The sequence below is a fragment of the Onychomys torridus genome, chromosome X, assembly GCF_903995425.1.
Source record: "Onychomys torridus chromosome X, mOncTor1.1, whole genome shotgun sequence".
Classification (NCBI taxonomy): Eukaryota; Metazoa; Chordata; class Mammalia; order Rodentia; family Cricetidae; genus Onychomys; species Onychomys torridus.
In genome coordinates this window covers 100,610,060-100,626,050 of record NC_050466.1, presented here as the reverse complement: position 1 = coordinate 100,626,050, position 15,991 = coordinate 100,610,060, and the positions used below count along the sequence as shown (strand labels likewise).

Here is a 15,991-nt window from a genome sequence, read left to right as displayed (position 1 = left end):
AGGGAAACTCTCCTCCATTGCTGGTGAGAATGCAAACTTGCACAGCCATTTTGGAAATCAATATGGTGGTTTCTCAGAAAATTGGAAATCTGTCTACCTCCAGACCCAGCTGTACCACTCCTGAACATTTACCCAAAGAACGTTCTACCATACCACAAGAACAGTTGCTCAGCTATGTTCATAGCAGCTTTATTCATAATAACCAGAACCTAGGAAAAAACCTAGATGTCCATCAACCTAAGACCAGATAAAGAAAATGTGATACATATACGCAATGGAGTGTTACTCAGCTATTAAAAACAGTAACATGATGAAATTTGCAGGCAAATGGGTGGAACTAGAAAAGATCATTCTGAATGGGGTAACCCAGAACTAGAAAGACGAACATGATATATACTCACTTATAGGTGGATATTAGCCATAAAGTAAAGAATAACCATGCTATAGTCCACAGACACAGAGAAGCTAAGTAACATGGATGACTCAAGTGGGGACACATTAATTATACTGCGAAGGGGAAATAGAAAAGACATTGGTCAGTTTCTTAATCTACTGTGTCTTGTTTCTTCACTAGAAGTTCCTGCTGTTTAAAGTTTTATTTATTGATAGTCTTTAATTTATCTGTAAATGTGTATGTGGTGCTAGGAATGCATATGCTAAACAACTGATCTAGCCTCATAGTCATATCCCCTACCCTGGGAATTTCTACATCTTCCTTAGAAATTATCTTAAGTGATTTTGAAAGAAATCAAGCGACACAAGCCTCCAGAATTTGTGTACAGGGAAGAAACCACTAGTCACACAGACATTTTTGATGATGTATGACAGTATTTTAAGCCAACTGGCCAAGATCTTTTGGTTTCTGAAGCCCTTGCTTTCTCACTCGTTTCTACTTTGAAGTTCTCTTGTCTTTACTGTAACTTAATCACTTTATATCAATATAATACCAGGGATATGGACAAATACACTAGCTGTTTTTCTCTTGTTTCTTGCTTAAGAGAGGTAAGTTTGAGTTCATTAATGATACTTTGCCTTATCACAGAGAAAAAGAGAAGTTCTTGATTACTTTTAAATCTTTTTTTTTTTTTTTCAGCTGGGCAGTGGTGGCACACACCTTTAATCCCAGCACTTGGGAGGCAGAGGTGGATGGATCTCTGTGAGTTTGAGGCCAGCCTGGGCTACAGAGTGAGTTCCAGGAAAGGCACAAAGCTGCACAGAGAAACCCTGTCTCAAAAAAAAAATAATAATAATCAAGTCCTTTTTTTCATTCATTATGCAGTATTTATTATTTTATAAGTTAATAGTTAGGCTTAATGTTTGATATAATATGTAGCAAGACGTAAGAAAGATACTAAGATAGAAACTGACATATTTATCATTTACTTACTTTCTAACTTAATTAGTATTTGGCTTCTTCCCATTTTTTATGCTTTGAGCTCTTCACAGACATTCAGGAGCAATTTGTAACTGAGACATTAAAAGTCTTTAATGGCATATTTTCCTGTTGCTCCCTTAGTTAAGAGTCATTGATGTCACATGTAGTTTCAAATTGTTCTGTTCTTCATCTGTCTTCTGAAGTAGAATTTGTCTGATAATATCATAGAAGGCTTCCATGTGTCTATTCTCATTGTCTTCATTTTCTTTCTTTTTTTTTTATTTCAAGTTGGGGAGGGGGGACAGGCAAATATACTATGTTTTTATTTTGTGTGTCCAAACCTTCTCCTATTTATTTTTCTCATTTGAAGCTCCCTGATGATAAACATATTACTTCATTCAGAATGTTACACTATTATTCTCTTCAAAACTACTGCTCTGTCTCTTTTGAGTATTTTCTCTTTTCTCCTAAAGCTTGGAATAAAGCACATTGTGGACACAATAGAACATATTCTTAAAATTTGCATAATTATCATCTCACAGTTTAATTCAGAAACATAATTTAATCCTTTCTTTCATCAAGAAGCCTAGAAAATGATAAATAGAACTATGTGATGTGTTAAGATCCTACATTTTGGATTCTCTCTTCTGGATTTTCCATAATTATGCTAATTATGGTGAACTGTGAATGATAATCCAAGTTGCTTGTGATGTATAGATATTAACAAGTAAAATAATATTCAAGAATAATTCTACATGTGCAAATTTTATGTGTTTTCAGGCACTTAACTTTAAATGGATTTTGAAGTGACTTGTTTTCCCTGTGTACAGTTATTTAAGATTAACAGAAAGAAAACATTTCTAGCTAATCACATTGTATATGTTATATAATATAATCAGTTTGCCAGGTAAGTGGATCCAAACACCTGTACTTGCCCTAAAAACAAGTTATGATGATGGAATCCTAAGTGAAACTCATCATTCTTTCTATTGAAGGAATCACTTGACAAATGTTGGCAAGCACTGTAACTAATGTAGTTATACCTGAGTAAATCAAATGTAGTCCAAATATATCCCAGTGAGGCTGACTGTATCCATTCCTCAGAGGAAACAAAATGAAATTTATAGAAAGTAAATTATGTAAACTTTGTTGATTTAAGGTGAGGTTGTTAAGCAAACACATTTTAAATATTTCAGAGATTACCTAAGAGCAAATTAACTTGTTTGTAAGATGTACTTTATATATAATTATAACTTTTATCGTAAAGATAGGCAAAGATTTAAGGGTTGAAAGATTCTGAGGTGTTAACAATTATTCAAGTTAGCTTGTTCTTGTAATACATGCTTGACACAAACTTACAGCTTTCAGAAAGAAGATATCTTTTTGTCCTTTCATAGTAGTCTTTAGTTTTTAAAAATTTTGACACCACACGAAGTTCGATCCTCAGCTCAAAAAAAAAAAAAAAAAATCAAACTTCTGCCATCCAAGGTTCCCCCATTGTGCTGTAAGCCTGTATTTAAGAACTCCTACCTCCTTCAATAAATGGCAATCGACATTAAAAAAATGACACCTACTAATTATATGTTAGTAATAAAATATGATATTATGATCTATCTGCATTGTCAAATAGTACAGCTCAAATGATTAACATGTCCATCACTGCACTAATAATTTCCCCCCTGTGGTAAAAACATTGAAAAATCTGTTGATCAGGCAGTTAATGCTGGTGACCCTAATGTAAACTGATCACTAAACTTAACGTTTTTGTACAACCAAAACTTCTCACACTTTGATCATTGTGTCTTTTTCCTCTCTTTCTACCCTTGGTGATGATTTTTCTAGTGTTTTCATTATACTGACTTTTAAAAGTTCACGTGTGTGTGTGTGTGTGTGTGTGTGTGTGTGTGTGTGTGTGTACTTGGGGAGAGAATATATATATTATTGACCATAATTCACTCTTGTTTTTCATGTATTGAAATGCCATTGTATCCATAAATATATAATATTAATATGTATTAATCACATTTGCAAAGCCATGCTGAAGGAGTTAAAAGTGCCAACTATCTTGATTTGATAATTGTACATTACATGCATATTTTATTTAATTGTTGTACTATTCCATATAAATATATAAAATTAAAGTAACTTTTATAAAAAAAAAAGCCTATAGCAGACTTGTCTCCTAAGGAAACTAGAGATCCTGTCCTTCAAAATAAAATGTTTTCAATATCTTGTTAAATTAATTGTCAGTACTTTAGAAGGGACTACCATAGGATACAGTTGAGTACTGCTTAGAACTGTCATTTGTAGATACACAGTCTTCAGTCACTCATCATTTATTCAGCACACTTTACTATGCAGTGGTCTCTTTGGATACTTTCTTTTAGAACCAAACTTTGTTTTACCAGTCTTTAATTACATTTTGACACATCTCACATTTACATTTATGCTGTGTTATAATTACAGATGTCAGGATAGTTATTTTATTATAATTCATTGTAATTGAGCAGTGCCCCTGAAGGCTACTGAGGTGCTGTGCCCTGTTTGCTCCTGTGCTAAATGACCCTGTGGCATGCTTTTATCCCTTCTGCTGTCTACATTTTATATGTCTTCCTCCTTTCTCCTTGTCAGACTGCTTTCCTGCACAATACTGAAAGAAAAAGAAAACAAATTAACAACATAACATTTAGAAGTCAAAGTTCTCTCAACAAAGAACCAGAAATAACTGTTCACAAAACTTGTTTGGGAACACTGATATATCTCCCAGGATATCTCATTTGCCAGAACTTGTAGCTAGAGTTTTCTCTTTGTAGTTAGAGTTTTCCTGCCTGGCCCACAGTCAGGACAAATCTCTCTTACCCACCAGTCCCACAGTCACTGAGACCTGACCAAGTAAACACACAGAGACTTATATTGCTTACAAACTGTATGGCTGTGGCAGGCTTCTTGCTATCTACTTTTTATATCTTAAATTAACTCATATCTATTAGTCTATAAATTGCCACGTGGCTCATGACTTACCAGTACCTTACATCTTTCTTGTCATGGTGGCAGCTGGCAACGTCTCTCTCCCTCAGCCTTCACTTCCCAGACTTCTCCTCTCTGCTTGTCCCACCTATACTTCCTGCCTGACTACTGGCCAATCAGTGTTTTGTTTTGCTTTGATTTATTTATATATTTATTTATTTATTTATTTAGCTTTTTATTTATTTAGCTTTTTATTTTTTTATTTTATTATTATTATTATATTTGTGTTTTAATTTTACACATCAGCCATGGGTTCCCCTGTCCTCCCCCCTCCTGCCCCCACCTGCCCCCCATCCCCTCCCCTCCATTCCAATCTCCTCCAGGGCCAAGACTCCCCTGGGGATTCATTTAAACCTGGTGGATTCTGTACAAGCAGGTCCAGTCCCCTCCTTCCAGGCTGAGCAAAGTGTCCCTGTGTAAGCCCAAGGTTCCAAACAGCCAGCTCATGCACCAAGGACAGGTCCTGGTCCCACAGCCTGGATGCCTCCCAAACAGATCAAACTATTCAATTGTCTCACTTATCCAGAGGGCCTGTTCCAGCTGGGAGCTCCACAGCCTTTGGTTCATAATTCATGTGTTTCCATTAGTTTGGCTATTTGTCCCTGTGCTTTTCCAATCGTGGTCTCAACAATTCACGCTCTTGCAGTCCCTCCTCTTTCTCGACAATTGGACTCCTGGAGCTCCACCTGGGGCCTGGCTGAGGATCTGTGCATCCACTTCCATCAGTTATTGCATGAGAGTTCCAGCTCAACTGGTAGGGTATTTGGCCATCTGATCACCAGACTAGGTCAGATCAGGCTTTCTCTCGACCACTGCCAGCAGTCTACAGAGGATGTATCATTGTGGATTTAAGGGGACCTCTCCAGCACTCTGCCTATTCCTGTCCTCATGTGGTCTTCATTTATCATGGTCTGTTATTCCTTGTTCTCCAATTCTGTTCTTGACCCAGCTGGGATCTCCTGCTCCCCTAAGCTTTCTTTCCCTCAAACCTTGTCCTTCATTACTCCCACTGTCATCCAGGTTGTTCATGTAGATCTCATCCATTTCTCTGTCATTGGGTGATCCCTGTGTCTTTCCTACGGTCCTGTTTTCTAGGTAGCCTCCCTGGTGATTTATTTATTAACCAATCAGCGCAACACATTTAACATACAGAACATCCCGCAGCAAGAACTATTCTACAGAGGCTTGAAAAGCAAGATAAGTAAGCTTGCTTATAATAGATGTAATATTAGCATAAATAAGTCCTTAGTGAGGGATTGGGTAGTAAATGTAACATCTTGGCTGCTTAAAAAAAATAGGAAATTAAAAGAGGTACACTCCCTGGTTTTTGACTATGGTAATATTGCATTTATCCAAAGGGATAATAAAAGGTAAAATTATCCCTTTGGATAAATGCAATATTACTATACTTGCAATGAAAATGAAGACCAGAACTTCTTAAGTTATTCATTCCATCTAGTAATACAGTCCTTTTCTTGGCAGCTGTGGATTAGGTAAATTAGTGTGTCATTTATTGTAGTTTTAAAAGTCTTTACATCAGCTGGGTGGTGGTGGCACATGCCTTTAATCCCAGCACTCGGGAGGCAGAGCCAGGAGGATCTCTGTGAGTTTGAGGCCAGCCTGGGCTACCAAGTGAGTTCCAGGAAAGGCAAAAACTACACAAAGAAACCCTGTCTCGAAAAACCAAAAAAAAAAAAAATGTCTTTACATCAACTCAAATTCATGTTCCCTTGGTTAATTTGATTTTATTCTACTGGAGTTGTTAAGAATTTGACATTATTGTGTTTTGTAAAGGTAAACAAGTCATATTATATCCTAAATGAAGTTTGTTTTTTCTAAAATCATTTATGAATGAGCAGACATCATCTCTGCAACCTTTCCGTTTGACATTCAAGTTCATGTTTTTTATAGTTGTTATTCATATGCTATGCAGTTTGAAATCTTTTTCTATACATAATAATCAGGCAGTAACAGCTGTTTTATTCTGAGATTTTATGTTACATGAAGTTATTTATCTGTGGTATGATTATAGATTTGTGAATATCATATATAATAATGAATAATCGAAAGTTTTATACAGGATCTTGTTTATAGACTCCTTTCTGTTTTTACAACCCTACTAGGAAAATGTTGCACACCTTTCGTCAAACAACTTTAGATAATTGAAAACAGTTTTCAGTGTCTTCTTCATTTTTAGTTGCTGCTTAAAAATGTGATGTTTCAAATTATTTTTGTTAGTACTGTTGCAAAGAGGAGATTTTATTTAATATACAAGCTGAATTTTTTTTCCTCTTGACCTTAGGTTAAAATTCTGGAGTGATTTTTTTTTTAACATTAAATTTTGCCATGAAATTGCAAGTTGAGTCAAGTGTTTCAAGGTTGGTTTATGAAACCAAATTGTGTGACATATGTCAAACTCATTTCCCCATTTGGCATTATGAAGAAAACAATTTTTCTTTCACCCTTTCACCCTTATGAACAAAACCAAGTATTCTTATTTGTGCTGTATTGCATAAATTACACTTGGCTTTTATGAATATATGTGAAGGAGAAGTTATAAGCCACATCAATCCCTGTACATATAAATTATGTTTTATTTGGTTTTACAACAAACCATAATTTGTTGACTATCCTATATTGCAAAATTCCTTTAAAAACCTTTGGAACAGATTTGTATGTTTGTATGTAGTGAATTACTTCAGTGTATTCTGACTTCAGAACATTGAGGAACAGACTTCTTACCTTTTTCAACAGCTGTTTGCTTACTCTTATTTTATATTCAGGTTTTAATACTGTCCATTTTTGCTTTAAGATTTTATTATCATTAAAAAACTGTGGTATTAAATAGAGCATTGGCTTCCTAAGACTTTAGTAGTGGTTGTGAAGATGACCTAATTCCCCCTTTTCTGCCTAATCATGAGAACTCCGAGGCCTGAGAGAAAAAAATGTCTTGAAATTACAGATACAGAAAGCATAAGAAAGTGGGGGGAAAACCAGGATCATATAATCATGCTATACTATCTCACCCAGCTCCCAGATATTAGACTTGTCATTTCTGTATGTATTCCTGTTTGTGTTTCTATGTATTTCTGAGTGGAAATCCTCTATGTTCCTAACCATATCTTATGAGGGATATCAGTGTTCCAAAACAACTTTCATGAACAGTTATTTTTGAGTTTGTGCTGAGAGAATTTTGACTTCTAAATGTTAGGTTTCTGTTTTCTTTTCTATTTTCATTGATAGTAGTTGTGATTAGTAACTAGTTTTGCCAGGGTTGTCATTACATTCTAGAAATTGTTATTTTGAATATAATTCCTTAACGCCAATACAAGCCTATATGTATTGATGTCATAAGAATGGTAAGAAAGATTATATTGAGTTATCTTTTTAGCCAAGTAAGCCTTTAAGCAGTTGCTGAATGAAGTAAAGAGGATTGTAAATTTCTTACTTAGGATTTGCATTTTATTTTAGTCAGTTATTATATTGTATAATGCCTGTGGGAAATGTTGCAGCTTGTGTTGCATATTCCATGTTAATAACAGCTGGCAATAGGTGCTAATTAAATATAATGCTTTTGGAAAATATTTACTCTGCCTGATATAATTTGTAGGGCTTGTTCACATTTATTGAGTGAGATAATTCCATGAAGAAAAATAAACTTATGGAATGTTAAATACATGTTTTATAGAGAATAGGAGAAATATGACAATATGCTGTACAGGTTTGGCCTTTAATTTGTATTATACTCTTAAGGCAATCATATATTTTTGATCATGTATCCTTTGAACACAGCTATTTTGAAAACCACAGTTTTTCATAAGAAGGCTCAAATAAATTCAAATACTGTTATTTCTAACATAAATATTTATCCATAGTAGCAAAACTATAATAGCCCCTGTAAATATATTCAGTGGAATCTAATTAGTAGTCATATATTATAATAAGAAAGCATATGGAATAGAACTTTTAGAAACCTCAGAGAGCTGTAAACTTTTAACCTTTAAAAATTTCTTTTGGATCAAGTAGTTAATGTAATTTTCAAAAATAATCCAAATACAAATTTTATACAATAACATTGTTCGACTAAGTGATTAATTTTATAAAAATTATTCCAAATACAATTAATACATGATGATTTTGAGAGATAAACAGAAAAGTAAAATTGATTGAAATGTATCATTTGGTGAAGTGGAAGAAGGTAGGATTGAACATCTATGTAGTGACTTCCATGTAGTTACCATAACTTACGAAAAGTATTTTTGTGTTATCATGTACACCACTGACCTTAATGACTGTGTTGTCTACAGATGTTGACAGTCACACCTTATCTTTTCATGAGAGTAGAGAGGGTAGATGTTCTGCAGGCACATAACATGATACTGATCAAGCACAGAGTCCTGGTTTTTCCTTTTACTAATTATGAGAAATCTTCTTCACTTTACCATCCGTTTTCTCAATTAGAAAATGATAATGTATGAGTGATATGAAATAATATTTATAACATACAATTAATGCAAGAAATCCATGGAGTCTATTTAATGAGCAGAGGAATTTATTAGGGGATAACTCACTATAGCATGGGTATTTATTGTAGGGTCCAGGAAAGCTGAGCTATGTCTCATGCTGATCTTCTTCCAAGATCTGCCTGGTCAGTCCCAGCGTCCAGAACCATGAGAGAGTGAGGAGAAAGCTGCATACATGCACCCCAGATCTTAAGGGTCCTGATTGGCCACGTCCCAGGGGTATATACTTCAAGGTCATAGGCAGGTGTAACAGTTACCTGCTACCTCACTAGAGGCAGTGCTTCAAGGTCATAGCTAGAAAAGCTACACACTACATGCAGTAATATAGAATAGTGATACATGCGTGCACACACAGTTCTGAGATTTTTTTCTCCTTTTGTATTTATTATATTTGTGTTTTAATTTTACACATCAGCCATGGGTTTCCCTGTCCTTACCCCCTTCCACCCCATCCCCACCTTCCCCCCAGCCCCTCCCTCCATTCCCATCTCCTCCAGGGCCAACACTCCCCTGGTGATTCAATTCAACCTGGTGAATTCAGTACAGGCAGGTCCAGTCCCCTCCTTCCAGGCTGAGCAAAGTGTCCCTGTGTAAGCCCAAGGTTCCAAACAGCCAGCTCATGCACTAAGGATAGGTCTGGGACCCACTGCCTGGGTGCCTCCCAAACAGTTCAAACTATTCAATTGTCTCACTTATCCAGAGGGCCTGATCCAGTTGGGGGCTCCACAGCTTTTGGTTCATAGTTCATGTGTTTCCATTCATTTGGCTATTTGTCCCTGTGCTTTTCCAATCTTGGTCTCAACAATTCACACTCTTATAGTCCCTCCTCTTTCACGACAATTGGACTCCTGGAGCTCCACCTGGGGCCTGGCCAAGGATCTCTGCATCCACTTCCATCAGTTATTGGATGAGAGTTCCAGCACGACCATTAGGGTGTTTGGCCATCTGATCACCCGACTAGGTCAGATCAGGCTTTCTCTTGACCATTGCCAGTAGTCTACAGTGGATGTATCATTGTGGATTTCTACATGAACAACAGTGGGACAGTGGGAGTAATGAAGGGCAAGGTTGAAGGGAAAGAGAGCTTAGGGGAACAGGAGATACCAGCTGGATCAAGAACAGAAAGGGAGAACAAGGAATAACAGACCATGATAAGTGAAAACCACATGAGAACAGGAAGAAGCAAAGTGCTAGAGAGGTCCCCAGAAATCCATAATGATACATCCAGTTCTGAGACTTTTAAAATTTGTTTAAGAATTTTATAACTGCATCTTATAATTTAGTGAGCAATTCTTGGGCAGAGTTAATTTGAGGATGGTGAGATCTCTTGGTACTTTCTATGCTTCTGTCCTGGTAGGTCAATTTCCTATATTTCACATAAGAAATCAGTCATATTTTACTCATACTCATATGTGTATGTACAGGTGCATTAGTGTGTACACATGTATCTTCAATAATGGGAATAATTAATATCTGCTCATGACAAGGAAATTTCATTAGCAACATATGTTTGTGAAACACTAAATAAAAGATAGAGAAAATGATTTTTAAAGTTTGGCCCTGCAAAAGATTCTTGAGGTATAAAGATTGATAGTTCAATTTCAAAAATAATCATAATTAAAAATAATACTCAAAAATCTCTAATGCAAAGAACAGTAAAGTGGAGTCGGAGAAACCTATAATTCATAAAGTGACCTATAATACGACTTTCGTTGGTAGACTAGGAGGGACACAAAGTTTGATTTTTTTGCTCTCATGCTTGGAAGTTCACCAGGGCTTGGGAGAAGATTCTTTGGGTAAAGTGCTTGTGTAAACATGAAAACTTGACTTTGGATCCCCAGCACCCATGTGAAAACACCACACTTCTGCAGTCTAGGTACTAAGAGGCAGAGATAGATGGCACCCTAGGGCTTACTGGAAAGTCATTCTAGCTGAAACTGAGAGCCCCCAGGTCCAGTGAAAGACCCTGTCTCAGAAAATAAGGTCCTACTGACGAATACATCACAGTGTCAGTCTTTGGCCTCAACACATCCTCACAGAAGAGCTCACCTCCACCTTACACACATATACATCATCCATTCTCTCACACACACATACTGGTCCCCATTTCATTCATAGATATTTTACATCATTTGAATATGAAATTAATTTTATTATGTATTAATTATACAAAGGTCAGATTTGATTCTAACATTTCCATGCATTCATGTAATGTGGTCTGATCATAATTATACACACACCTGGTTCTTTTCTTAGTTTTCCTCTCTTCCTCTCCTTATTACATACTACTCCCACTTTTGTATTCATGCCCCTTCTCCAGAAATTCCACATATAAAAAAAAGATGTTTGAGTGTGATTCATTTTGTTTGGCACAGTAATTTCGAATTCTATCCATTTTCCTATAGATTACATGATTTGATTCTTTGTGGCTGGTTAAAACCCTAGTGTGCATATAGGCTATGTTTTCTGTATCTAGGGAATGAATTTTAATGGTAAGAGTCCAATTTTTGATTTGGGCTTTCATTATAAAATTTTAAATATCTTTCCAGGGTTCTTCAATATTCTACTATTGTAAAATAAACTCTTACAGGAGAAATGGATATGCTTTTTAGTGGTATATTTGGAAAAGAATTTCTTGGTACACTCTCTTCTCTATTATACTGGGGTTTTTTTTTTTTTGCTGTTATTTTATCCCACGATCTTTCAGTGCATAGGACTTTCTTGTTTTGGAATATTTATTTAACTATGCAAAGATATGTTCATTTGTTTAGCTATGTAAGGATTGCTACATTTGTTTAATTATGTAAAGATGTGTTGCTGTTTTATCTTCGCTGCCAAGGCACCTGATTGGTCTAATAAAAAGCTGAACAGCCAATGGTGAGGGAAGCGATATAGGTGGAACTTCCAGGCCAGGCGGAAAAAGGAGGAGGAGGAGGAATTTAGGCTAAGGGGCAGGAAGTGAAAAGAGAAAAGAAAAGGAGACAACAGGGAGATGGGCCAGACAGACAGACATGGAAGAAGCGGGAAAGTAGGACATACAGGATGAAAGAAAGATAAAAAGCCCCAAGGCAAAACGTAGATGAATTGAAACAGGTTAAATTAAGATAAAAGAGCAAGTGGGACAAGCCCAAGCTAAGAACAAGCATTCATAGTTAATAAGTCTCCATGTCTTTATTTAGGCAGCTAGTTGGTGGCCCAAAGAAAATGCCAACATTTTGTACATATGCCTTCAGAACTTCTATCAGACTACACTATTTCACTTTTGTGAAGGGTCCTTGTACATGATATTGTATTCTATAACCTCAACATTATCCAAGTCTAGGCAACATGAATTTGTACATGCAAAAATAAGTAATTTAGAATGCCTGGAAATGTGGCATGAATTGTTTTGGCTCCTATTTTATGGACTTTGAAGTATTTTATGATTCAAACTAAGCCAACAGTGTTAACCCAAAAAGATTGTATTTAAAGTATAGATGATTTGTTGTTAACTTATCAACCAAGTCTGTATAATGGATTCTTCTTTGGTCTGATAAATTTTGTACTTTGCTCCCTCCCACCACCATGTTGTGTGTACCTGTGTGTGTGTGTGTGTGTGTGTGTGTGTGTGTGTGTGTGTGTGTATACAAATGATTTCATAAGCTTGACTACTTTATGTTTTGCAAAATTAACTCCAGGTGTTATTTATCTTTGGGTATTAATGTGATTTCCTTTAACCATAATTTGTACACATTTAATTTTTTGTATGACAAAATAAATTGGTTTTACCTGTACCCTCATTACTAGATTGTAAATTCAAGGAACAGAGGAACCATGATTTGCTCAGTCACTACAACCTATGATGCTAACTAAGTGCTTTGAATATGAATAAAAGTTGTGATGAGCAGGAAGTGAGTATGTTTTTGGTTCTGTTTTTTTTTTTTTTTTTTCCAGATTTGGTGCATTTAACTTGTGTGTCTTCTAAAACAGCAAGAGAAGATTTAGAACAAGTAGTACAGAAGTTGTTTACTCCATATACAGAAATGGCGGCAGGTAAGAAAATAGATTATTTGTAGTGGAAAGTTAACGTAACATGATATTCCTCATAGATATCTCATGAACTGAACTGAACCTGATTTAAAGTTCAGTATTCAGCATAAATTCAACATACTTACTTACTAAGGATTTTGAACACAGTTATTGCATAAATAAGAGAATAAATATTCAGTCTTTATTGTTAAAGGAAAATAATCACACATATAGACAAAAAAAACCATAATTATCAAAATATACATTTATACGCATACATACATGCCCAAGAAAGGGGAGGTCCTGGGATATTTCTCAATTAATTTTGGTAATATTACAGGCACTTTCTCGTAATTTATTTATATTATAGGATTTTTATGAAAAAGCATATATTTCTTTATTAAAATGTTGCCTATAAAATGTTGATTTAACTTTCAGAAAATTAAAATATTACTTGGCAATTATACAAGTCCTAACTTCTTTAAGTACTACTTCTATACCAAACACTTAGCTCTATAAATGATATCTGTTTCTGACTCATAGTTAAAGAATACTTTTCAACTTTGAATTTTTAAAATTACCACCCCCCCCAAAGTACAACTAGTAGCTCTTCTTTGAACAGATATCACATATGTAGTATGTCAGTGGTCAGAAACTTAGTAGGATAGATCTTCCTCATGTTTATGAAGTAAAGGTATTTTTTTTTCATTTTTTTCATTTTTTATTATTATATTTGTGTTTTAATTTTACATATCAGCCATGGGTTCCCCTGTCCTCCCCCTCCCGCCCCCACCCCCACCTTTCCCCCATCTCATCCCCTCTATTCCCATCTCCTCCAGGGCCAAGGATCCCCTGGGGATTCATTTAAACCTGGTCGATTCAGTACAGGCAGTTCCAGTCCCCTCCTTCCAGGCTGAGCAAAGTGTCCCTGTGTAAGCCTAAGGTTCCAAACAGCCAGCTCAGGCACCAAGGACAGGTCCCAGTCCCACAGCCTGGATGCCTCCCAAGCAGATCAAGCTATTCAATTGTTTCACTTATCCAGAGGGCCCGATCCACAGCCTTTGGTTCATAATTCATGTGCTTCCATTCATTTGGCTATTTGTCCCTGTGCTTTTTCCAGTCTTGGGCACAACAATTCACACTCTTACAGTCCCTCCTCTTTCTCAACTATTGGACAACTGGAGCTCTACCTGGGGACTGGCTGAGGATCTCTGCATCCACTTCCATCAGTTATTGGATGTGAGTTCCAGTTCGACTGTTAGGGTGTTTGGCCATCTGATCACCAGACTAGGTCAGATTAGGCTTTCTCTCGACCACTGCCAGCAGTCTACAGAGGATGTATCATTGTGGATTTCTAGGGACCTCTCCAGCACTCTGCCTATTCCTGTTCTCATGTGGTCTTCATTTATCATGATCTCTTATTCTTTGTTCTCCCTTTCTGTTCTTGATCCAGCTGGGATCTCCTGATCCCCTAAGCTTTCTTTCCCACAAACCTTGCCCTTTATTACTCCCACTGTCATCCAGGTTGTTCATGTAGATCTCATCCATTTCTCTATCTTTGGGTGATCCCCGTGTCTTTCCAAGGGTCCCGTTTTCTAGGTAGCCTCCCTGGAGTTGTATAGCAGTCTAGTCATCTTTGTTCTATATCTAGAATCCTCCTGTGAGTGAGTACATACCATCTTTGTCCCTCTGAGTCTGGGTTACCTCACTCAGGATGATTTTTTCTAGATCCATCCATTTGCCTGCAAACCTCATGATGTCATTGTTTTTCTCTGCTGAATAGTACTCCATTGTGTATATGTACCATATTTTCTTCATCCATTTTTCAGTTGAAGGGCATCTAGGTTGTTTCTAGATTCTGGCTATTACAAACAATGCTGATATGAACATAGCTGAGCAAATGCTCTTCTGGTATGATTGAGCATTCCTTGGGTATATACCCAAGAGTGGTATAGCTGGGTCTTGGGGGATATTGATTCCCAATTTTCTAAGGAAGCACCATATTGATTTCCAAAGTGGCTATACAAGCTTGCATTCCTACCAGCAGTGGAGGGTAGTTCCCCTTGCTCCACATCCTCTCCAGCATAAGCTGTCTTCTGTGTTTTTGATCTTAGCCATTCTGACAGGTGTAAGGTGGTATCTCAGAGTCATTTTGATTTGCATTTCCCGGATAATTAGGGATGTTGAGCAATTCCTTAAATGTCTTTCAGCCATTTGAACTTCCTCTGCTGAGAATTCTCTGTTTAGTTCTATAGCCCATTCTGACAGGTGTAAGGTGATATCTCAGAGTCATTTTGATTTGCATTTCCCGGATAATTAGGGATGTTGAGCAATTCCTTAAATGTCTTTCAGCCATTTGAACTTCCTCTGCTGAGAATTCTCTGTTTAGTTCTATAGCCCATTTCTTAATTGGACTGTTGGGCATTTTGATGTCTAATTTCTTGAGTTCTTTATATATTCTGGATATCAGCCCTCTGTCAGTTGTGGGGTTGGTGAAGACCTTTTCCCATTATGTAGGCTGTCACTTTGTCTTGTTGACCATGTCCTTTGCTCTAAATAAAGCTTCTAAGTTTCAACAGGTCCCATTGATTGATTGTTTCTCTCAGTGTCTATGCTACTGGTGTTATATTTAGAAAGTGATCTCTGGTGCCAGTGCTTTCAAGACTACTTCCTACTTTGTCTTCTATCAGGTTCAGAGTAACTGGATTTATGTTGAGGTCTTTGATCCACTTGGACTTAAGTTTTGTGCATGGTGACAGATATGGATCTATTTGCAGCCTTCTACACATTGACATGCAGTTATGCCAGCACCATTTGTTGAAGATGCTTTCTTTTTACCATTGTACAGTTTTGGCTTATATGTTCATAGGTGTGCGGGTTAATGTCAGGGTCTTCAATTCGATTCCATTGCTCCACATTTCGGTTTTTATGCCAGTACCAAGCTGTTTTTATTACTGTAGCTGTATAGTAGTGCTTGAGGTTGGGGATCGTGATGCCTCCAGAGGTTGTTTTATTGTACAGGATTATTTTGGCTACCCTGGGTTTTTTGTTTTTCCAT

At 36.6% G+C, this 15,991-nt stretch overlaps 1 protein-coding gene across 1 annotated transcript in view; it reads left to right on the top strand.

Moving 5' to 3' along the window:
* Chm (CHM Rab escort protein) overlaps nt 1-15,991 on the top strand; it is a 173,255-nt gene that overhangs the window by 139,196 nt on the left and 18,068 nt on the right. The window contains exon 13 of the mRNA XM_036174898.1: nt 12,859-12,957. Coding sequence (XP_036030791.1) covers nt 12,859-12,957 — 99 coding nt within the window. The remainder of the gene's footprint in view (nt 1-12,858; nt 12,958-15,991) is intronic.